This window comes from Cryptomeria japonica, chromosome 7 (assembly GCF_030272615.1).
Source record: "Cryptomeria japonica chromosome 7, Sugi_1.0, whole genome shotgun sequence".
Taxonomy (NCBI): Eukaryota; Viridiplantae; Streptophyta; class Pinopsida; order Cupressales; family Cupressaceae; genus Cryptomeria; species Cryptomeria japonica.
In genome coordinates, this window is record NC_081411.1 from 177,931,725 (window position 1) to 177,952,092 (window position 20,368).

At 32.4% G+C, this 20,368-nt stretch overlaps 2 protein-coding genes across 2 annotated transcripts; both read right to left on the reverse strand.

Annotated features, from left to right (window-relative positions):
* Positions 1-5,964: 5,964 nt before the first annotated feature.
* On the reverse strand, positions 5,965-7,426 carry LOC131048471 (uncharacterized). The gene is made up of 2 exons (XM_057982422.1): positions 6,142-7,426; positions 5,965-5,969 (listed from the first exon to the last, which is right to left on the reverse strand). The coding sequence occupies exons 1-2, from the start codon at positions 7,424-7,426 to the stop codon at positions 5,965-5,967; spliced, it is 1,290 nt and encodes a 429-aa protein (XP_057838405.1).
* Positions 7,427-7,615: 189 nt separating this feature from the next.
* Positions 7,616-10,055, reverse strand: LOC131048470 (uncharacterized). The gene is made up of 3 exons (XM_057982421.2): positions 9,016-10,055; positions 8,254-8,927; positions 7,616-7,785 (listed from the first exon to the last, which is right to left on the reverse strand). Exons 1-3 carry the CDS (start codon positions 10,053-10,055, stop codon positions 7,616-7,618), a joined length of 1,884 nt encoding a protein of 627 aa, XP_057838404.2.
* Between the last annotated feature and the right edge of the window lie 10,313 nt (positions 10,056-20,368).

Below are 20,368 nucleotides of genomic sequence, written 5' to 3' on the forward strand. Positions count from 1 at the left end.
AATTTGAAAAAGTTTTGGAATTGATTGGCACGTCTAATCTTCCCTTCACGGAGTTGCAAAAAATGGTGCTTAATCTATATTCTAGATGCCTGCCAAAGTTAACATCTTCCAGCATCCTAAAATCGCACCCCTTCCAATTTCGACCGCATTTGGGTCTTCACCTTAGTTTTTTCTCCCCTTGGCCTGATTGAAGACCTTATTATGCTCATACACATCACAACATCAAAAACTTTGATTAGCACCCCCTTGGGCACCTTGATCCTGACCCAAAATAGGGCAAGGCCAGGGCATGGTGCCATGGTCCTCCCTAAATTGGGCCCTCTTTAAACCCTCTTTCACATTTCAAATTTCAGCGGGATTCCCCTCTCCGTGTTGGTTCATGTCAGAAAACTAGCCAAATTTTCCCAGCAGGAAAGTATATAAAGAGGATTTTCTCCCTCATTTGAACATCTATCACATGAATACAGAAGCATGTATCAAGCATATATGAGGTTAAGAAATCAAGCATTCAAAAACAATTGAGCATCTTTGGTCTTCATTCAAGTTTTGGAGCAGCAATAAAGTCAAGATTCAAGCATTGAAGTGGAGATCTAAATCCTATTCCATGAAACCTTAATTCCATGTGGAGGCAAGTAAAACTTCACAAGGAGGTATAATCATTCAATTTTCAGTCATAATTCAACATCTCCCTCAAAGGGAGAACCTTTCCTTTCAGTCATTTCAATTACATTTATCTTAGTTTCATGGTTAATTCCAAAACAGAGGTTTGACCTAAGGCAAGCTCCTATTCCCAACCTATTTCTCTTTCTTTCTGTGTGTAAGAAATAGGCACGTAGCTGTACTTCTCAGAATAAGCTTCAAACAAAGAGAAGAAACAACCCTTTTTGGTGTGCGAAAAAAATTGGAGGACTGTGTTTCCACGTCACAGTCCTTATTTTTAAGGGAATTTTCATAGGGTACATGCCAATCAACTTATATTACTCAGATCCAAGTGCACTAAAAAATCCTGAACCTGTAGCTCATTATTTTCTCAGTTTTCTCTCCAATTTCAGCACTTTACCCTAAATCAACATTTCAACTTACAAAAGAGGGAAAAACACATCACAATCAATCAATCCACTTAGTATTCAGTCCTTATCTCCCCCACAAAGAAAAAATTATTTTGGTGATGTCTCCTTCTATGTTGCAAATTGCCAAATCAAAATTTACCCTTTACACATCTTCTTTGTGCCTCTTCTATAGCTAAGAACATAAAATACAAATTAAAACATGGTGCCACAATAAAATTTTAGAGTATCTACTTCTAATGCAAAACATGGTTAGAAAGCATTAATAAACATCTACTTTTTCATATATGTAGCATAATACATTCTCATTGTAACAACAATCACATTTTTATGAAGACTAATACCAAGCAAACCTTCTTTCCAGCATAACACATAATTAAAACTAGTAGGAAAATGGTTAAAAATACTGCTCTATTTTTTGTGTTTTATAGTAGTCCCCAAAAAATATGTTTTAGGCTCTCTTTTCCCTAACAATATGGACACTTGGTTGAATTTATTTTCAAATGTTTTAACTTATCCCCTATAGGCAATTTGGGATGTAAATTTTTCCAAGCTAAAATTTGAGCATTCATCTCTGCCTTGGACTTCTTAATTTGGGCATTTAAATTCATCCATTTCTTTTCTTGAAATATACAATTTCATTTGATGTTAACTCTTGGATTCAAATTCATGCTCAAAATAAATTTCAAATAGATCTTCAAAATATAGCATAGAAGGGGTAATTATCAAGCCATTGCCAATCCTTGAAGAAATTGCATTGCAAAGAAGTGCACAAATTCATGACAAGATCCATAGGAATAAATGATTTCACAAAAGAAATGAAACCTTTGAACCTATTATTTAGCTTTAATTAGTTTTTGGGACTTTTCCAATTGACCTAGTCAAGGGAATTGAAATCCCAAATATCACCAACCTTTTCACACCTTTTTTGAATGGTAGTCAAATTGTTTAGGAAAGATAACAACAAGTGGTTGCACATAGTTTTGGATAAGGTTGTTCCCCCAAATAGAATCATTTGGAAAAGTAAATCCATGTTGTAAGGGATTCCTTTCTCCAACTTTGAAATCTACAAACATGTTGCCAAACCTTCTAGGTGGATTTCAATGGGAAAGAAGCCTTAATTCCGAAGAATGGAGCTAGTGGAATTTTATCTAACCACCAACATTCTACCACTTGTTATTCATAACAACAAGTGATATACGATGACAAGCCAAAATTTTCCTTTGTTCTTCTCCAAATATGGCTCTTATTATCAAATTAGTAGATAAGAAAATTAACACTTAGTTTGTAGGTTAAGGAAGTTTGTCAATGGATTGCAACAGGCTTCAAGGGCTTGGTATGCTTAAATTGATTAAAACTTTAAAATTAAAGGCTTCCATAATAGTCTCCATAATCTATAATAGCATAAGAAAGAAAATAGGTCCTATCAGCCCGACAACCATAAATTACCCAAACAAAATGTGGTACCAAAAAGATCAACCGTGCTAACATGTAGACCATATAGAGATGTTCAATGAATGCTCAACAACATTTCTATATACTTCTTTCACAGTGTCATCCCAAAACAAGATGGTGCAATCAAATAGATATAGAGTGCTTTATATCTAGAAGGATAGAAAACACAGTCATCAGATAAAATATTATCAAACATACTTGTGGTATACTTCATCATCTGAAAAACTAAATTGAGACACTGCATGGACAATATAAGCACATCCACCAAGCTGCAACAACAAAAACAATAATACAAAGAAATACCGAGTTTTTTTGGGCTAGCCTCGACAAGCAAGCAAATTGCCAACATAGTGCATTTACCAAAAGCATTTGTTGCAACACCAAAGACTTGAAAATATAGGACTACAGTGTCTACAACACATAGAATCTAACTCCCAAATTGCAAGACCATATCATTAAGCACGAAGGAATGCAAATAATTCTACTAGATAGTCTTCAAAACAATTTCCTACATTTTCACTTAATCATCAACTTGTAGAGACCAAACCATTCTTGTAGCAGCATTTCAAGAATCTATAGGTTGAGGCCTTTTCTCTTTTTAAACATCCACTTTTATGCTATTATTATGTTGTCATTTTCTTCTATCAATCTTCATCCTGGGCAACATCATATTGCTACTATATAAGAAACCATATTTTATCCAAATACAAAATCAAAAGGAACAAATCAAGTGAAAAGGGATGCCTCTACTTTAGCTCAATCCATAAGATGACAAGGTAAAAGGAAAGGTAAATTGTTTCTCATTTACATCATCTATTTTATGTCTTTTATCCAAGTTTTCATATCTTCATCAAGTTTGGTGAAATGATAAAATACTCTTCTATTAGACAAGTGAGCAAAGATAATAATAAATCCTATAATGTCTTTCAAACCAATGACTATCTGAAAAAATTTCCAATATAGGTGAAGAATCTAGTCCTCCTCCAAAGACCAAGAGTCTTCAATAAATTTATCAAAAGACCCAAATTATTCAAAATGTTTTTATGAAGACCATAATAAAGACCAATGATCCTCAATCCTATGATGAGTTTAGGAGAAAAATAAATGGGAACAAGATATCTAGAATAGATACAATGCTTTGATAATTAAGAACAAAACTTGGTACAATTGGTGGACTTTCCCAAGGGAAAGAATATGGTCAACAATAAGTGGGTCTATAAGACTAATTTCATATTTCATGGAAGCATTGGAAAATCCAAGGAAAGTCTAGCGGAAAAAGGGTACTAAAAAAGGGAGGGAAGTGACTACACAAACTTTTTCTCTCATACAAAAGATCAATATTATCAATAATATTATAGCATTCGAAACTCATTTCAAGTGGAATTTTCACCAAATAGATGTTAAGAATGCACATTTTAATGGTGAAATTAATCAACCTTCGATCTATATGACTCAATTACATGGATTTGAGAGTTTCAGAAATTAACACTTAGTTTGTAGATTAAGGAAGTCTCTGTATGGATTGCAACAAGCTTCAAGGGCTTGGTATGTTAAAATTGATTAATATTATACAAAATTCAGGGATTTCATAATAGTCCTCATGATCCAAACATGTGTGTGAATTAATTTTATGAAGGTGGCATAATTATTATTATACTTTATGTTGGTGATCTTATCATCAAAGGACACATCGTGGGCAAAACCAATGACATAAAGTTAGAATTGAAAGATACATTTAAGATAGTAGCTTTTGGTTTTCTACACTACTTTTCTAGCATCTAGGTATGGGAAAAAATTGGTGGAATTCATCTTTCTCAAACCAAGTATGCTTTAGAATTGTCGAGGAAGTTTAGGATTGAATATTGTAAGGGTGTTTATACTCCACTTTCTTTGAGATGAAAATTGACTAAGGATATGGAAGGTGGGGATGTTGATTTTACTATATACAAGCAAATTTTTGATACTAGCCTCATGTATTTGACTCATACTTCTTTTACAACAAGTATACTTTCAAGGTTTTTGAGTTCTTCTAAGGTTTCACATTGGATGACAACAAAGAGAATATTGAGATATGTACAAGGAACATTGACTAGGTGTTTATTACTCTTCTCTTGGAGATCTAACACTTGTAGGATATTCTAATTCATATAGGTTGTTCAAATGATAATTTTTTTACTACACTTGAGTTATTCTCTCTCTCTCTCAATTCTTACCCCATTTTATGGTTTAGTAGGAAGCAATCTACTATTGTGTTATAAATTATAGAGATTGAATATACTATAGTGAATGAGCCAACTAAAGAAATAACTATCTTATATAGGCCATTCTTTTAATTATTAAACAATATCAACCAAGGTCTTCTTTACTTCATTGTGATAGTAAAAGTGCCACTTTGTTGTCAAAGAATCTAATAAGTGCCACTTTGTTGTCAAAGAATCTAATGTTTCATGCTTAAAAAAGCCTAAAGAGGTCTATCTCCATTACATTAGGCATGTCATTAAGAAGCAAATGATTCATCTTAAATACTGTAGAACAAATGATTAGATAACCAATCCTTTTATGGAGGTTTTATGTGAGATGAGAAGTCTTTTAGGATTACAAAAGGTTACATGAATATTTGAGGGTTGTGATTTAGGGGGTTCTTGTGAGCATCTATTATTATATTAAAGTGAATATGTGATTATAAATGAATATCTAAAAAGGTTTTGTGCCAAAACTCATATTTTCTAGATCATGGAGGACATTTAAAAGAAATAACTATAATTAATTCATAAGATAATGTTAGAATAAATTAGTTATTTTTGTCATTGTCAATATAGATCAACCATCTACACCACTCACCACCATCCATCTATAATAATTTTTTAAAGTAAAATGTAAAATTATTGAATACAATAAATAGATTTCAGTGTGCTCCAATTAGCAACAATAAGCTCTATTTAATTTCTCTTTTTTTCCATCTCATGAAGATCCATTGAAGCATATATACTATAGAGATATTGTAAAATGTTATGTTTGCAAAAATCTCGACAAAAGTGTATTTTAAATATGAAAAGATGTCAAAGGCATAATTTGGTTGACTTCTAATGTTTATAACAGATATAAACTAGCAATTGCACTTTGGGGGGCAATGGGTACACCGAATAAAAGATGGGAGTAAGAGAATAACATAAAAACTATTAAATGGTATAGAATAGGTCCTTTGCAATCACTGAGAAAAGTTTGCAATGTTAGATTTTTGTAGTATATATAGAAATGAAAATTAGGTCAAATGGAAAAGCAATTTGAACCATGTAGATATATTTCACTTTGAATGTCTCATGCTGTTACACAACACACTAAATATGTAAAATATTGTTTTGTAAAGAGCAGTTCATTTGAAGCAAGTTTGTAACCATGTAGAGGTCTTTGATTTGTCAGTAACAACAAGGCTTAGAATTTCTCACGCTGTTACAAAGCACAATAAATATGTTAAATATAGTTTTATAAAGCACAGTTCATATAAGGACAAACAGTATTCGGATTGAACAAATGGTGTACATGTATTGTTGTTTTGGTGTAAAGAAAAGAACGGGAAATGAAGAAGATTCAATGTGACAAGGGGTTGAAGAGCAAAAACCTGGAGAAGTGTTTTCATTTGATAACATTATCAGTCGTTCCTCTTCTTCTTTTCGCCAAGCAGCATATGGACTCTTTTGTATATGTGAATATCTTTGGAATGTGAATGGAGGGTGTATGCAAAGACTTGCAAGGTCACGTACCCTTGAAATTGCTGTGAATGTCAACCCTTGATGATCTGTATTGCCGATGTCGATTGTCGCTCTTTGAAGTGTCAGCCCTTGTGATTTGTGAATTGTTAAGGCCCATGCCATTTTTAGTAGTATTTGACGTCGAAGACCATGACTTATTGGAATAAGAGGGATATTTTTTGGGTTGTGTTGGTCCCAAACTGGGCCTATGTATTTTTTGAATTGAACAACAACAAATAAGGGGAGTTCAGGTGGTCTTTCACCAGCATTATATACAATTTCTTTGACTTGTCCAAGTGCACCATTGACAAGTCCTGTTTCCACCCACAAGTTGGCAGATAACATAACTTCTTGGCCAATACATAAGAGGATCTTAGATTCAAGTTGTTCCTCATTAGGATTTGAGCATGTGATTCCCTTGAGTTGTTCTGCAGTAGATAGGGCAATAGGCTTTGCCAAAGACAACAACATGCGTTTGTTATGTAATGATACCATTTCATTTGTTGCAAATAAGTGTGTGGATGATAAGAATAAAGATTGCTCTGCAGAGGAAAGTGTTGAATTTGCTCGAGAAAGTAAAAGTTGCCAATTTGCAATAGTGGGTTCTGCATTTCGTAAATTGGAGAGAAGTGCACGGAAGGCAATTTGTGCAGGTTGATGTCCAATTTGACAAAATATTTTTTTCAATGTTATAATTGTTATGAAGCTATGCCATAGTGTCCCTCCATATGAAGTTGAAGCATACATAGGAATGTCTTTGACAGGTGGTAGTTGGCCCAAGTCACCAGAGGGAATGATTGAGCATCCTCCAAATGGAAGCTGGTTATGGGCAGGGAATGCCTCACGTAACCTTATATCAATGCGTTGTATCAACCTTGGACCAATGAAGCTCATTTCATCAATTATAATGTAGCGAATGAAGTACATGCTTTCTTGGAAGCTTGCCAATGTTTTTCCTTGTAGAGGGTGCATTTCTTTGATTGGAATTCTTAGTGCTGAATGAATTGTTGATGCTTGTATATTGAATGCCGCAACTCCAGTTGGTGCAAGGAGCAATAATGGTGATTGGCCATTTGGTGCTGATCTTTTGAGTGCTGATTTAATGCTTGTTATGAGGTGTGACTTTCCTGTGCCTGCAGTTCCTTGAACAATCATTTTCAATGGTGCTTGCAAACTATTAGCATGTAGATGTGAAATAACTATATCATATGCCTTTTGTTGTTGTATACATAGGTTATTTTGGCTTTGCTGTTGGAGAACATGATGGGGCTGAAATGTTCAGCGATTGGAATGTATGAAATTTGTAGCTATTTCTTTTTCTTGTGGACTGAAGTGATGTACTCCCTAGTCATTCTTCAAGTCAATATCATGTTGGCCAAGCATATCAAGTTCATCCAGGTGAAGAGGAAGTCCTGGGTATGAAGCTGACAATACTTTCCATTCATTACGAATGTCTTCTAGCAGTTGTTCTGGGTCGCTTGAAGGAGTGGTAGGATTAGATCTTTCATCGGCTTCTGTAGATGTTCAACGTACATGCCATGGCTTGTACTTGTGTGAGAACCTTTCCCACGGTGCTTGAATTTCATCATCTGTTGAGCCGAAATCCATTTGAATGTTGCGGAATGGGTGGTACAATAAAAGTTCAGTCTAACAAAATGCTTGAAATTTTTTTTCTTCCTTTGTAGGGATGGTTGTGAATCGTGGAGACACTTGAACTATGACTAGTGTGGCTCGCTCTTTCCATTGATCATGCTTTCTTGATGCATTGAAGGACCATTTTTGAGTTACTTCGATAAGAGACATTCTCTCTAAATGTATTGGTCTTGCCATGTAAGATGCAATATAGTTTGGATATGTGGTTCTTTCTGTGGATGTGATTGGTACACGTTGGAAATTTTTTTGGTTCACATTTAAAGAAAAAAATGTTCGACTACAAAGGGAGAGTGGTAGCTTTAGCAGAAGGTGGCAACTTTCTTGGGCACCTATATCATGATCCACAAGGTTGTCAAGAAGCATTTTGCGAAAAGCATTAGGAGCTGGTTTATCAGACTCAAAGTTGGTTGATATTCGAGATAACATTGCATGGTATGTTTCTGATTTGTTTTCAGCTTTAGCAGCATATTTTGCAATATATTTGATCATAGCATCAATTGAGAGAACAGGTTGGCAATCTACATTGGCCCTCCATATTGAGAGTATAAATGGGTTGTGAAGATTTAGGCGGTCATCATTGCGAGCAGGGGTGTGCTTAGGTTGGCCATTATCATCATTAGAAAGAGACAACTTCTTTGTAATGTTCCAAGGGGCTTTATAACGGCATTGAAGAGATGTCCCCTTCCTGCGAAGGCATGTTTGGATAGTACATTTTGTATGTCTTTGAACACGGTTGGCCAAATCACAATAGTCAATGAAAGGATCACTTGATACTATCATGCTTGTGTCCATCAAGCAAGGGTCATCAACAATGGATCGATGGAACATTTGATTTCTCAATGCATTACTTTGTGGGTTCCACGCGGAGACATATTTATCAATGTATGCAAGTGCATTTTGTACTGACTGAATGTCATTCCATTGTAATTTTCCAATGTCAGGTGCTTTTGGTAGCCAAATGAAACCATGGATGTGTGCAGAGCCTCTATGTTGCCATTCATACCTAGGAAAAGAGGTTTTTAGAAAAAAACAAAAAAACTAAAAGAAGGGTAAGAGCTGAAGGTAAAAGTAGTAGGTTGCAAGAATTATACCTATACCAATAGTCATTTGCGCCAAGAAGTTTTTCCAACACTTCTTCACGAAATGCAGTAAATCTGTGATGCATGTACATTGCAGTAAGGTGTGGATTTTGAACTATATTTTGTAATCTCCACCTAGCAGTTGCATATGGATTTGTAGGTGTGGTGGTTGGCATGATATTATGCAAGTCTAGCCATTTTGTATCAGCAGCACTGAGTGTGAAAAATAGCATTGGACAACCAATTTGGATGACCATGTCTATAAGTTCCCTTCTACGTTGATTCCAGAATGGTTTAGTTCCACGAATTGACGAGCTAAAGCGCATTAGTTGATCTGCTAGTTTGTCATCAGGTAAGTCCTTTAATCTTTGTCGAAGGTCAAAAATTGTTATAGGCATTGAATCATCAAGTTGTTTGTGGACAAATACATATGCGGTGGCTTGACTTCTATGGCGCATTAGTATATTCAATATGAAGTACCTAAACCTTGGGTGTTGACCAAATCTATTATCATGGTATCTTAAAAGATGGAGACCATACTCATGTAGCTTAACTTCTTTAAGACGTGGTTGTTTGAATGCAGCCATACCTTTAGGGAACAAAGTGGGGAATGACATTACAAACAATCCTTCAGTAGTGTATTCATTTATAGGAGATGGGGAAATGGGTGGCCATTTAACTACAGGAGTTGGGCGTCCTTGCCCTAGTTGTAGTAAAGCGTGAACTTCTTCGACCTCTCGACGTGCAGGTGGAAGATTTGCCACAAATGAATCAGTCATTTGCAAGTTCTCTATCAATGAACGATCCTCTGTAACATCTTCTTGCATGAAACTTAGGTGAATGGGATCAGGATTTGAAGTGGTCGAATATAGTAGGTCAGATATATTAGTGGGGTTAATGGGTAAAGATGACAATGCTAATTCATCTAATTGTACATCTTTGTAGTATGGGTCATAAAAAATCTTATATTGTAATGCCTCATGCACACGTCCTCTACTAACATAGAAGTTGTATTGTTTTTGGCCACTGTTTGCTTTGTTTACTATTATCATGTCCAATCCATCTATATGCCTAGGCAAGTGGGATGCAATTGAAGAAATATCTTGAGGAAAACAAATAGTGTGGCCACTATATTTTAGTTGGCCTCCTCTTGCATAGGTAACTTGAAGGACAGGGCTAATCCTTGCTATCAACATCTCCTCAACTTGAGTTAGTATTTGCAAACATTGAGGTTTCTCACCAAGGTCCATGTTGTTCCAATTTTAGTAGCGGTGTCCATTTTTTTCTGTTGTGCATCTGTAACAAGTATTTTTTCCATTAAATTTTTTAGTTTTAATTCCTGGGTATCTCTCGAAACATATTAGACATGTCAAAATCTTTGAAATCTTGTCCAATTTTGAACGAAAGTTATTTCTGGCGATGCAATATTTTTGACAAAAGTTTGGGGAGCTATAGATTTCAGCAATTGGGGTAGCTTGATTTGTATGTTGGATTTGGGGTACATGTGTTTCTACATTGGGTGGAAAGTGGGGAGAAGATACTGTGGATGTGGAGGGTTGTCCAGCTAAAAAGTGTCTGGCTTCTCTTCTTCTTTTGTTAAGAATAATTTTCCTCTCATGGTACCTTGCGCATTGCATTTGATTTCGATGAGCATGTCTTTCTTCCACTGTATCATTTTGTATTTCCATGGCACAGTGTGTTGAGAATGAAAGGTATATGATATATCTGTGAATGAAAATCTTTAAAATATAAATATATACCAAATTAATAAAAATTTCTATATACCAAAATAAGTGCTAGTGTAATGTGAAATAGCATATGAAACGATTACAAAGAAAGTTGTGAGATTAATTGTTTGAATAAAATTTTTTGATCATAAATGAAAAAAATACAACATATGTTGATTTGTATATGATTTTTTGTATTGTGTAAATTTAAGTATATTTAAAAGCATTTATTGAAGTAACATGACTAAGTACAATACATGATGATGACATGATACTGTAAACATAATATGGACAAGTGAAATACATAATATTGAAAAAGATATACCAAATGCTTTCATATATGGACAAGTGAAATACATATTATTGAAAAAGATATACAAAATGGATACACATCCATGAACAGTATTATATGTAACTTTTAGGTAGGCTTAATCGCTGTAATAACAATGCTTTGTGTTTCTTGGCCAGCAAATGGAACCATTTTGATGTTGAGATCAAAGAAAAATTTGCAATCAATAACATTGCTCAATATAGGTTCCACAGCATTAGGTTCTGCTAGAAGTAGCTGGAAATCTTCTGCAGGAACACCCAACAAGGTATTTGATGGTCCTTCAAATGCAGTAACTTTAAGAAGCTCACCTATTTCATCTTGCAAGTCCATTTTAAGCATGTAGCTAAAATCGCATTCAGAGAGATCAGTACAACACTTTGGGCACTGGAATGTGTTGGGTGAACTTTGCACAACTTTTTTCTTACATTTTTTTTTGTTCACTACCTGTGGACAAGATAGGTAGTAAAAGTTGTCGAAGTGAAGTTTTGTAATAGTGGCCTTCACACATACATTCTTTTGGCCAGGAAAGCTTTCATCAGTAATAGATGAAATATCTATTGGATTTTCAAATGCATGGGGGGAAAGGTTGGTTTGTGACAATGAAATGTAGGGTTCGTCAACCCCTTACTTGGCATACCATGTTTGTAATGTTGTGGTTTCCAATAAATCTGGATTGATTAAAAGTGTAGTTGAAAAGATAGTATCAAGTGATTTTCCATTCCAAGATACTATATGGCCAGACTTGATCAAAAGAACAAGAGGATTCAGTTCTAGGGACATTTCAAATATTTGTTTGCCCTCGATTTGACAATGGCGACCCCAAAATGTAATATCTATGGTACAACTTGACATGTCTATGATTGTAGCAGTACACTTTATTGTCTCAGTGCCATCTCTTTTACGTATGGTTGATGTAGGGGAGATTGATAAAACTATTCCAATGACATCTACAAGGGCATTAATAGGGAATGATTGGAGTGAATCTATGCTCTTAATGTGGAAACTATGCTTGGGTATGGTAGAGTCTATGCATGTGGTAGGAGTTACTATGGAAGAGTCGTGGATGATTATTTCAAAAGGGTTTGTGGAGCTACTATATTTTGTGTTTGCCACTTTAATACGACCGTTGGAGATCACATAAAGACTACCAGAGTGAATAACATGGCAAAAGTTATCAACAAGTTCATTAAAACAAGTCACATGTATTTCAGATCCTAACATGTCTACAAAATCAAATCCAAAAACTTTCCCATCATGTCCTACATTTTTGAAATTGTGAATAGGGGTTTTTGCTAATGCTCGACCTTGAATGGACCATTGTTTGTGATATGGGGTTAATGTTTTAATGGGAATAATTGGGAAAGGGTTCAATGGGTCTTCAGAACTATTTGATGGAAGGTAGGCAATAGCTTGTAGGAGTGGAGTTGGAGATCCAATGATAGCTGCATTATTTGAAATTATGTCGAAGCTAAGAATTATAATAGCCCTGCAATAAAATGAGATGTTTATTTAGTGAGGAGGTCTATAAGAAGAAACAAGAACACAAAAAAAAATTTGGAAAATGTGGACATACGTGTATTTGTCGAATATCTTGCAAGAATATTTTGTAAGGTAGAGAATAGAACCCGTGACTAAAGCTTCTTCTAGAACAAGACTGTTCATTTGGTCAGGAAGCAATGTTGGATGGGTGTGCATACCATCAGAGAGTTGTAGGCGGTATTTGACATTTGTAGAATGAGGTTGTTGAATGGAATGTATTGCTGTAACTTGTAAAGAAGGGTCAACAAGAGACATGCCTGCAAGAATGTCTGCTATGGCATTTGTAGTTAATGTTGCCATCATTCAATTCAAACTGAGTGGAAGATGTTGGCCTGTGAATAAGTTGAAATAGGACAATTAGGTTGCGACAAAGAAATTGCGGTCAACATGTAATTGAAATTGAGTGGGAATAGCATGTTTGTTTATATAAATTGAAATTTGTTAATTTTTCTTTCTTTCTACAAATGTAGTATTAAAAAAAGAAGTCTTCAAAGTAGTATTCAAGTTAAGATTGGTATGTTTGAAAAAAAAAAGTGTTTGAACAGTTGTTGAAGTTATGCACCAATCTTTCCTATTTTTTAATTATCTTTATAAACAATAATAGTTCATCAAACTTAATGCATCTCATCTAAGCTATTTTTAAAAGATGGAGAGTATATAATGATAACAAATATTTTTTAAAGTATTCCTTGTGATACAACTCATCTAAGCTATTATTACACTATTTAGTTCAAAAAATAAAGTTATGAAGTAAACTTTTTAAAATTGTGAGTAAAAAACATCTATTTCTAAAATGAATGAGTGGTTGAAGCTCAAAGAATCATATTACCAGAATAAAAGTTTATTCATTAACTTATGTTGATGATTTACACTGATAGATTAGGTAGGTCACATAATACCAAAATAGAAGTTTGTTTTTCTACTTTTTAGAATCTGTACTAATAGTTGTAGCGCAAATATATGATTACGATATTTACATTGTGAGAAGCTAAAAGAGCTAATCACATTTTTTTTAAGTATGCCTCATATGCATCAATGAAAAAGGAGACAGAGGACTCTTTATCACTTGAATAGTGTCGGTGACAGTATATCTCCTTAAGGAAAGTGAATAGCCCATCTAATTTAGTGTAACTAGCTTGGAATGTTGACATCATCTCCTGAAGTTTTTCAATATCCAATTCTTCCACAAGAGGTGTTGATTGACATGTAAGTTTGAATTTATGTACAATATCATGACAACTGGTGGACACAATTGAAGCAAGATTTTGGACATCAGTTGCAAGACAATCTGGTTTATTCACAGAAAAACATGATTCTGCTGGCATGGTTGTGATATCCATTGCCAATAAAGGGTTTTCAGTACTTTTGGTTGTATCTCTAGTAGGTAGTTCAGTGATACCATCACAATTTGTATCTTCGGCCATTTCCTGATAGGAGTAAATTTGAAGAATGTATAAGTATCAAATAAATTTGATTCTCCATGTTATTAAACTATGAAAATTAAAATTTCAAATTCTAAATAAGTTTTTAAAATGGAAATAACTATTAAAATGTTCGTATGCACTAATTCTGTGAAAGAGGTGTGGAAAGGCAGTAAGGAAAGAAATGGATCTTTTTGTACAAATATATTTGTGTATCACATTAGGGCTATTGGTAGGATAGTTAGTGAATGATGTTATGTATGCAAGAAGAGATTAGGTTTCATTTTTGCCAATAGAGCATTTCTTTAGTCACATATAAATTTGGTTGCAAAAATAATTTTCTTCATTCCTTTCATCAATACATGAGTTTATAATTTAAGATAATTAATAATTAGGATCACAATCATAATATATAATATAATTGAATCAAATAATTATAAATATTTTATAATTATGTTTAAATTTGAATTAACAATTGATAATTTAGAAACATATTTTATATATATAGAACCCTAAAAAATAAATAATTAATAATAAAATAATTGATATAATATCAATTATGATTATAATTATAATTAAATACTAACTCTAATTTACAACATTAAATCTTATTCAAGCCAATTAAGCAAATTCTAATTCATATAATTATGATTTTAGTCTAATCAAAAAAATTCATAATTACAATTATAACTTAATCTACATTATTAAAATTCTAATAATAAAAAACAATAATAAACTTAATTTAAAATCTAATTCTTAATTATTATTTTGACTTTATATTATTTAATTATATTTATATAATATGAACCTGACATAAAATTTATTATAAATATAATATCAAGTTTAATCTTAAAAAAACTTATTAAAGTTGTAAAACTAAAACTGAATGCTAATAAAATTTTATTTAGTTAGCTATTTACTGTCATTTACTAAAGGAACAGAGAAAGTAGTTAATAATAATAGCCTCATTGTCCCGTATTCAGCAAAAATCATTTTTAAAAACTTATATAGCTGTCTTCTCAACTGTGGATGTGGCACTTAGGTTGTTTGCATGCAGTGAAAGGTGGAGGATGCTAGTATTCTCGGAGAACTCGCTTCTGGAGTTCCAAAACCAAGACATGTTCAAAATATTTCATACATCCGTATTAGAGTTGTTTTAACATTATTAGAAAGCTCCAGTTTCAACGTAGGTAGGCCTTTGTTGCTACACCATTTTTGTAATTTCTATATTGATTGTCATCTATTTTTGCGATTTAATTTGTCTTCCAATCTCCTGCTAATTCACATTCCTTTGCTCTCATTCACTATTTCTTCTTTTCCTCTGTGGTTTAAATCTAATGCCCTCCATTCTTACAGTTTGTAATGGTTTTTTATTCATATGAGGATACATAAAGGGTGCAAAAATTAGGTTGAAAATAGCAGGAAGAGGACTTGGAGGCACAGAAAGATGGTTCTTCTTTTAAACCCTCTAAAATCCTTCATTTCTTTGTGAAAATCAACATAGTAATGGAAAAAATGCATACCCTAAGTTGTAAAATCTTCTATAGGAGACTGCCGTAGTAACAGAAAAAATTCATACCCTAAGTTGTAAAATCTTCTATAGGAGACTATCCAAGTTAATAAGCTACGTAGTATGTTCTAGAAGGAATTTTAAAAATGACATTCTGTAGACAAATCGGTCTTTTAAAAACATCCTAAATTTTACTGTTTACATTGAAGAATCAACGGCTGTATGAAATAATGAATCAGATAGGATTTCCAGTGCACTCCTCTGGGCACAGAATATGATGGAGTGGAAGCAATAATACAATTAAAGAAGAGACGAGCTTTAATTGGAGAAAGACGTATAGTTCCTAGGCGATATATTAAATCTTCATTGCCATTCATTCTCTCTATGATTAGGAAAGTCTTATCAATCACATCTCATCCTCCTTAGCATATACTGCGACGGTTTGGCTTTTATAGAAGGGAATGACTGCTATGTTTTGGCCTCTCTCAACTGGAATAGGTATTTACTTTTGTCCGCCAATTTTTGCTTTGCTGCCCCTCGATATGGGATAGATTTGAGTTTAGATTTCAAAATTGGCACGTGTCAATCATATTAGTTTATGAAAGATGTGATGATAAAAAAGATTTAAGGTGATAGAAGTAAAGAAGAAAGGCAATGGATGGTAGATGAGTGGCAAGGGGTGGTGAGAAATTAAATTAAAGGCGATTGAGATATATAAATAAACTCCTCTGCGCTGTCAAATATTTACTTTATGAGAGCACATTTTACACAGCCAGCATGCTGGCAGCCACCTAAGGTACACAATCAGTCATTCCTAGGTCTTTGCCATCTGCAATAATTAGAACATCAGTCCAACGTGGTCCAAGAGGAGTTACCTGTAGCAAGAAGAGCTACCAGCAGCAAACTAGGCATCCTAATATAGGAGTAGAATAATGATAACAAGGATATTGAAACCCTGTGAAACTTTAAATATTATTGTTTTCTTATTATTTAATAGCCATCTTCTCAACATCCCCAAAATTGAGTCCCCATGTAACCCTAGAGGGCCTATACCCAAAACTCGGTGGCACGTTAATCACAAATATCTCATGATTTCACAAATCTCATTTCCGAATAAGAGCATCTCAATTCTGAAACAAAAATGAAGCAACCTTTAATCAACTATAGGATTGATTTATGTTATCAACAATAGGATTGATTGGTAATTACCTTTCCTGCCATGAATATAGACTGTTCACTGATTCAGAGAGTGGAGAAATTACGATGTCTAGAAATGTGGCCATGTACTTAATCTACTCGTGTATAGGAAAGGGAGGATATAGAAGCTAAAACAGATTAATTATAGGATGTAGATTTAAACCAATCAATAGTTGTGATTATTTTGAACTTCTATGAATTTACAACAGACCATAAACCCCAAAATTTGAGTTGATTATCCTCCATGTACCCAAAACCCTAAATAAATGGAAAAACTCACTTAATAGTCATGGAAAATACCTGTGGCAAAGAAGTAACTTGATGGACGAATACAAAGCTGAAACAATACATCCCCAAATCAATTAGTTAGGAAAACAATTTATAGTCAAGAGGAACTGAATAAATAGGATGAACAAAGAAAATAAAGTATAATACACATACCACTGTAAAAAACTCAAAAATTACAAGTAAAATAAGTGACTGTTAAAATACAGGAACACCCAAATATTTGTAGCACTCCCAGGTCGGTTAAGCATTCCTATTAAATGCAAACCAAACATCTTCCTAAGTTACATCTGTTTTCTTTAAATGAACAACTACTTGAATAAAATATCTCTGCGATCCCAATGAAGAGAGGAAAAATAAATATCTTGTTGATTAAAAAGTAATTAAAAAGTAAGATTTTGTTAGTTAAAATGTTAATTACATTAAATTTAAAAATTTGTATTAAGAATTTACCAAAATATATAATATTTAAACTATACAACAAATACATAGTACATTAGCAATTTAAAATAAAATTATACTTATTTAAAATATAACATGTTAATAATAATCTTTTTGCAAGTTATAAAGAGTTTACTATAGTCTTTTTAAATATGAATATAATTAGGATTGTTAGTCTAATGCTTAATAGTTTTTAATAATATTAATACAATTGATATGAAGCATTAAGAAAGAGGTGAAATATCTATAGAAAAAATAATAAATATCTGTTAAACTAGAATAATAAAATGATTTTATTCATAGATTTATTTTCTTTTTAAATATGAATATAATTAGGATTGTTAGCGAGCATGTATATAAGTTCAAAAACCTAAAGATTTTATGGAGATCCCATTTTACCCTAATGAATATAATTAGGATTGTTAGCGAGCATGTATAAAATCTTTAGGTTTCTAAACTTATATACATGCTCGTTAACAATCCTAATTATATTCATATGTAAAAAGAAAATAAATCTATGAATAAAATCATTTTATTATTCCAGTTTAACAGATATTTATTATTTTTTCTATAGATATTTCACCTCTTTCTTAATGCTTCATATCCATTGTATTAATATTATTTAAAACTATTAAGCATTAGACTAACAATCCTAATTATATTCATATTTAAAAAGACTATACTAAACTCTTTATAACTTGCAAAAAGAGTATTATTCTAGTTTAACAAATATTTATTATTTGTTCTATAGATATTTCACCTCTTACTTAATGCTTCATATCCATTTTATTAATATTTTATGGAGATCCCATTTTACCCTAAGTGTAAGAAAAAAGTAATGATGTATCAAAATATAATTTAAAATTAAGGTTAAAATAATTCATCCCTAATCTTAATTATATTTATATCTTAATCTCAAATGATATTTTTCTCATTATTAAACTCTCATATTTTAATTGTAATCTTAAATGATATTTTACTCATGATTAAACTCCCATATTTTAAGATTAGGATTAAAATAACATTTAAGATTACAATTAAAATATGGGAGTTTAATCATGAGTAAAATATCATTTAACATTACAATTAAAATATGAGAGTTTAATCATGAGTAAAATATCATTTAAGATTAAGATATAAATATAATTAAGATTAGGGATGAATTATGTTAACCCTAATCTCAAATTATATTTTAATCCATCATTACTTTCTTCTTACACTTAGGGTAAAATGGGATCTCCATTAAATCTTTAGGTTTCTAAACTTATATACATGCTTGCTAACAATCCTAATTATATTCATATGTAAAAAGAAAATAAATCTATGAATAAAATCATTTTAGTATTCTAGTTTAATAGATATTTATTATTTGTTCTATAGATATTTCACCTCTTTCTTAATGCTTCATATCCATTGTATTAATATTATTTAAAACTATTAAGCATTAGAGTAACAATCCTAATTATATTCATATTTAAAAAGACTATACTAAACTCTTTATAACTTGCAAAAAGAGTATTATTCTAGTTTAACAAATATTTATTATTTTTTCTATAGATATTTCACCTCTTGCTTAATGCTTCATATCCATTTTATTAATATTAATATTATTAAAAATTAATAAGCATTACACTAATAATCCTAATAATATTCATATTTAAAAAGAAAAGAAATCTATGAGTAAAATCATTTTATTTGAAGGTTCAAACTAATTTTCATTAATCAATGATAATCTTTTTATATGAATTTTTTAATTATTTCTTATCTTAAACATCTGTATATAATTGAGAACCGCATACTTGCATCACATTTTTACTCAGGTCAAATTAAAATGTTGATATTGACCTTTTATTTAATTAAGATTATGGTTAAAATATTTTAACTTTTATCTTAAATTATATTTTAATTTTTATCTTAAATGATATTTTAACCATTATTAAACTCCTATTTGGGTAAATTATACTTTAACCCTAAGCTTAAATGATATTTTAACCCTAATGTTAATCGTATTTCTACTTTAATCTTAAATGATATTTTATCTATAATTAAACCTGTTTTTATTGTTATATTTATATTATACACCTTCAAATCATTTGAGATTCATTTGATAAAATATATTAAAAAATCAAAAAATAATAATTTAAATAAAATATATTAAAAAATTACTAATAATATAATCAAAATTTATAAAGTAACATTTAAAAAAAATTCTATCGAGCATAATAAAAAAAAAAAAGTTGCAGGGTTTTCACCACGGGGCTACGAGGAGCGTTTTCCACACCAGCTTCTATGGCTAATTATTTACAGTACAACCGACTTTTTGCATACTTCGTAGTATGTCAAAAGCACCCATTATTTTTTATAATTTAGTCGATGACGTGAAACCTGTTTCACAACGTCAAACTCCTCTCCTGTTCGGTAAACTGCATCAGAAAACAAGTCCGGGAAACCTGTATCAGGGAAATGCATTGTTGGTGGATTCTAGTAGCCACTCGCAAATAATCTGTTAATGATGAAAAATATCATTGATTTGATTGCATTAAAGTTTTCAGATTTGATTTACCCTTTCAAAAGATTTGCCCATTAATGCGTACATTGCTGCTTATGTTCATGCTTTATCTGTCACTGCCATTGACCACCACCCAGCTTGTGGACAGGCAGAAGCCACTAGAGCACGGACTAACACTATATACGGAGGCATAGAAATCAGACATAGTGGGGCATAGGCTATGCAGTGCGGTTTAAAGGGCTACATAGCCAGTGCCGATGAGTTCTTTCACGCAACCACTGTACGGAGATGACGAAATAGGAAAAAAACCAATCAACGGCGGAAACTTTTCCAATGGTCTTGCATTCGTTTTGGCTAACTTTCAGCCATAGATTTTAAAGATTGTGTGGGTCATCTCAAATAGGG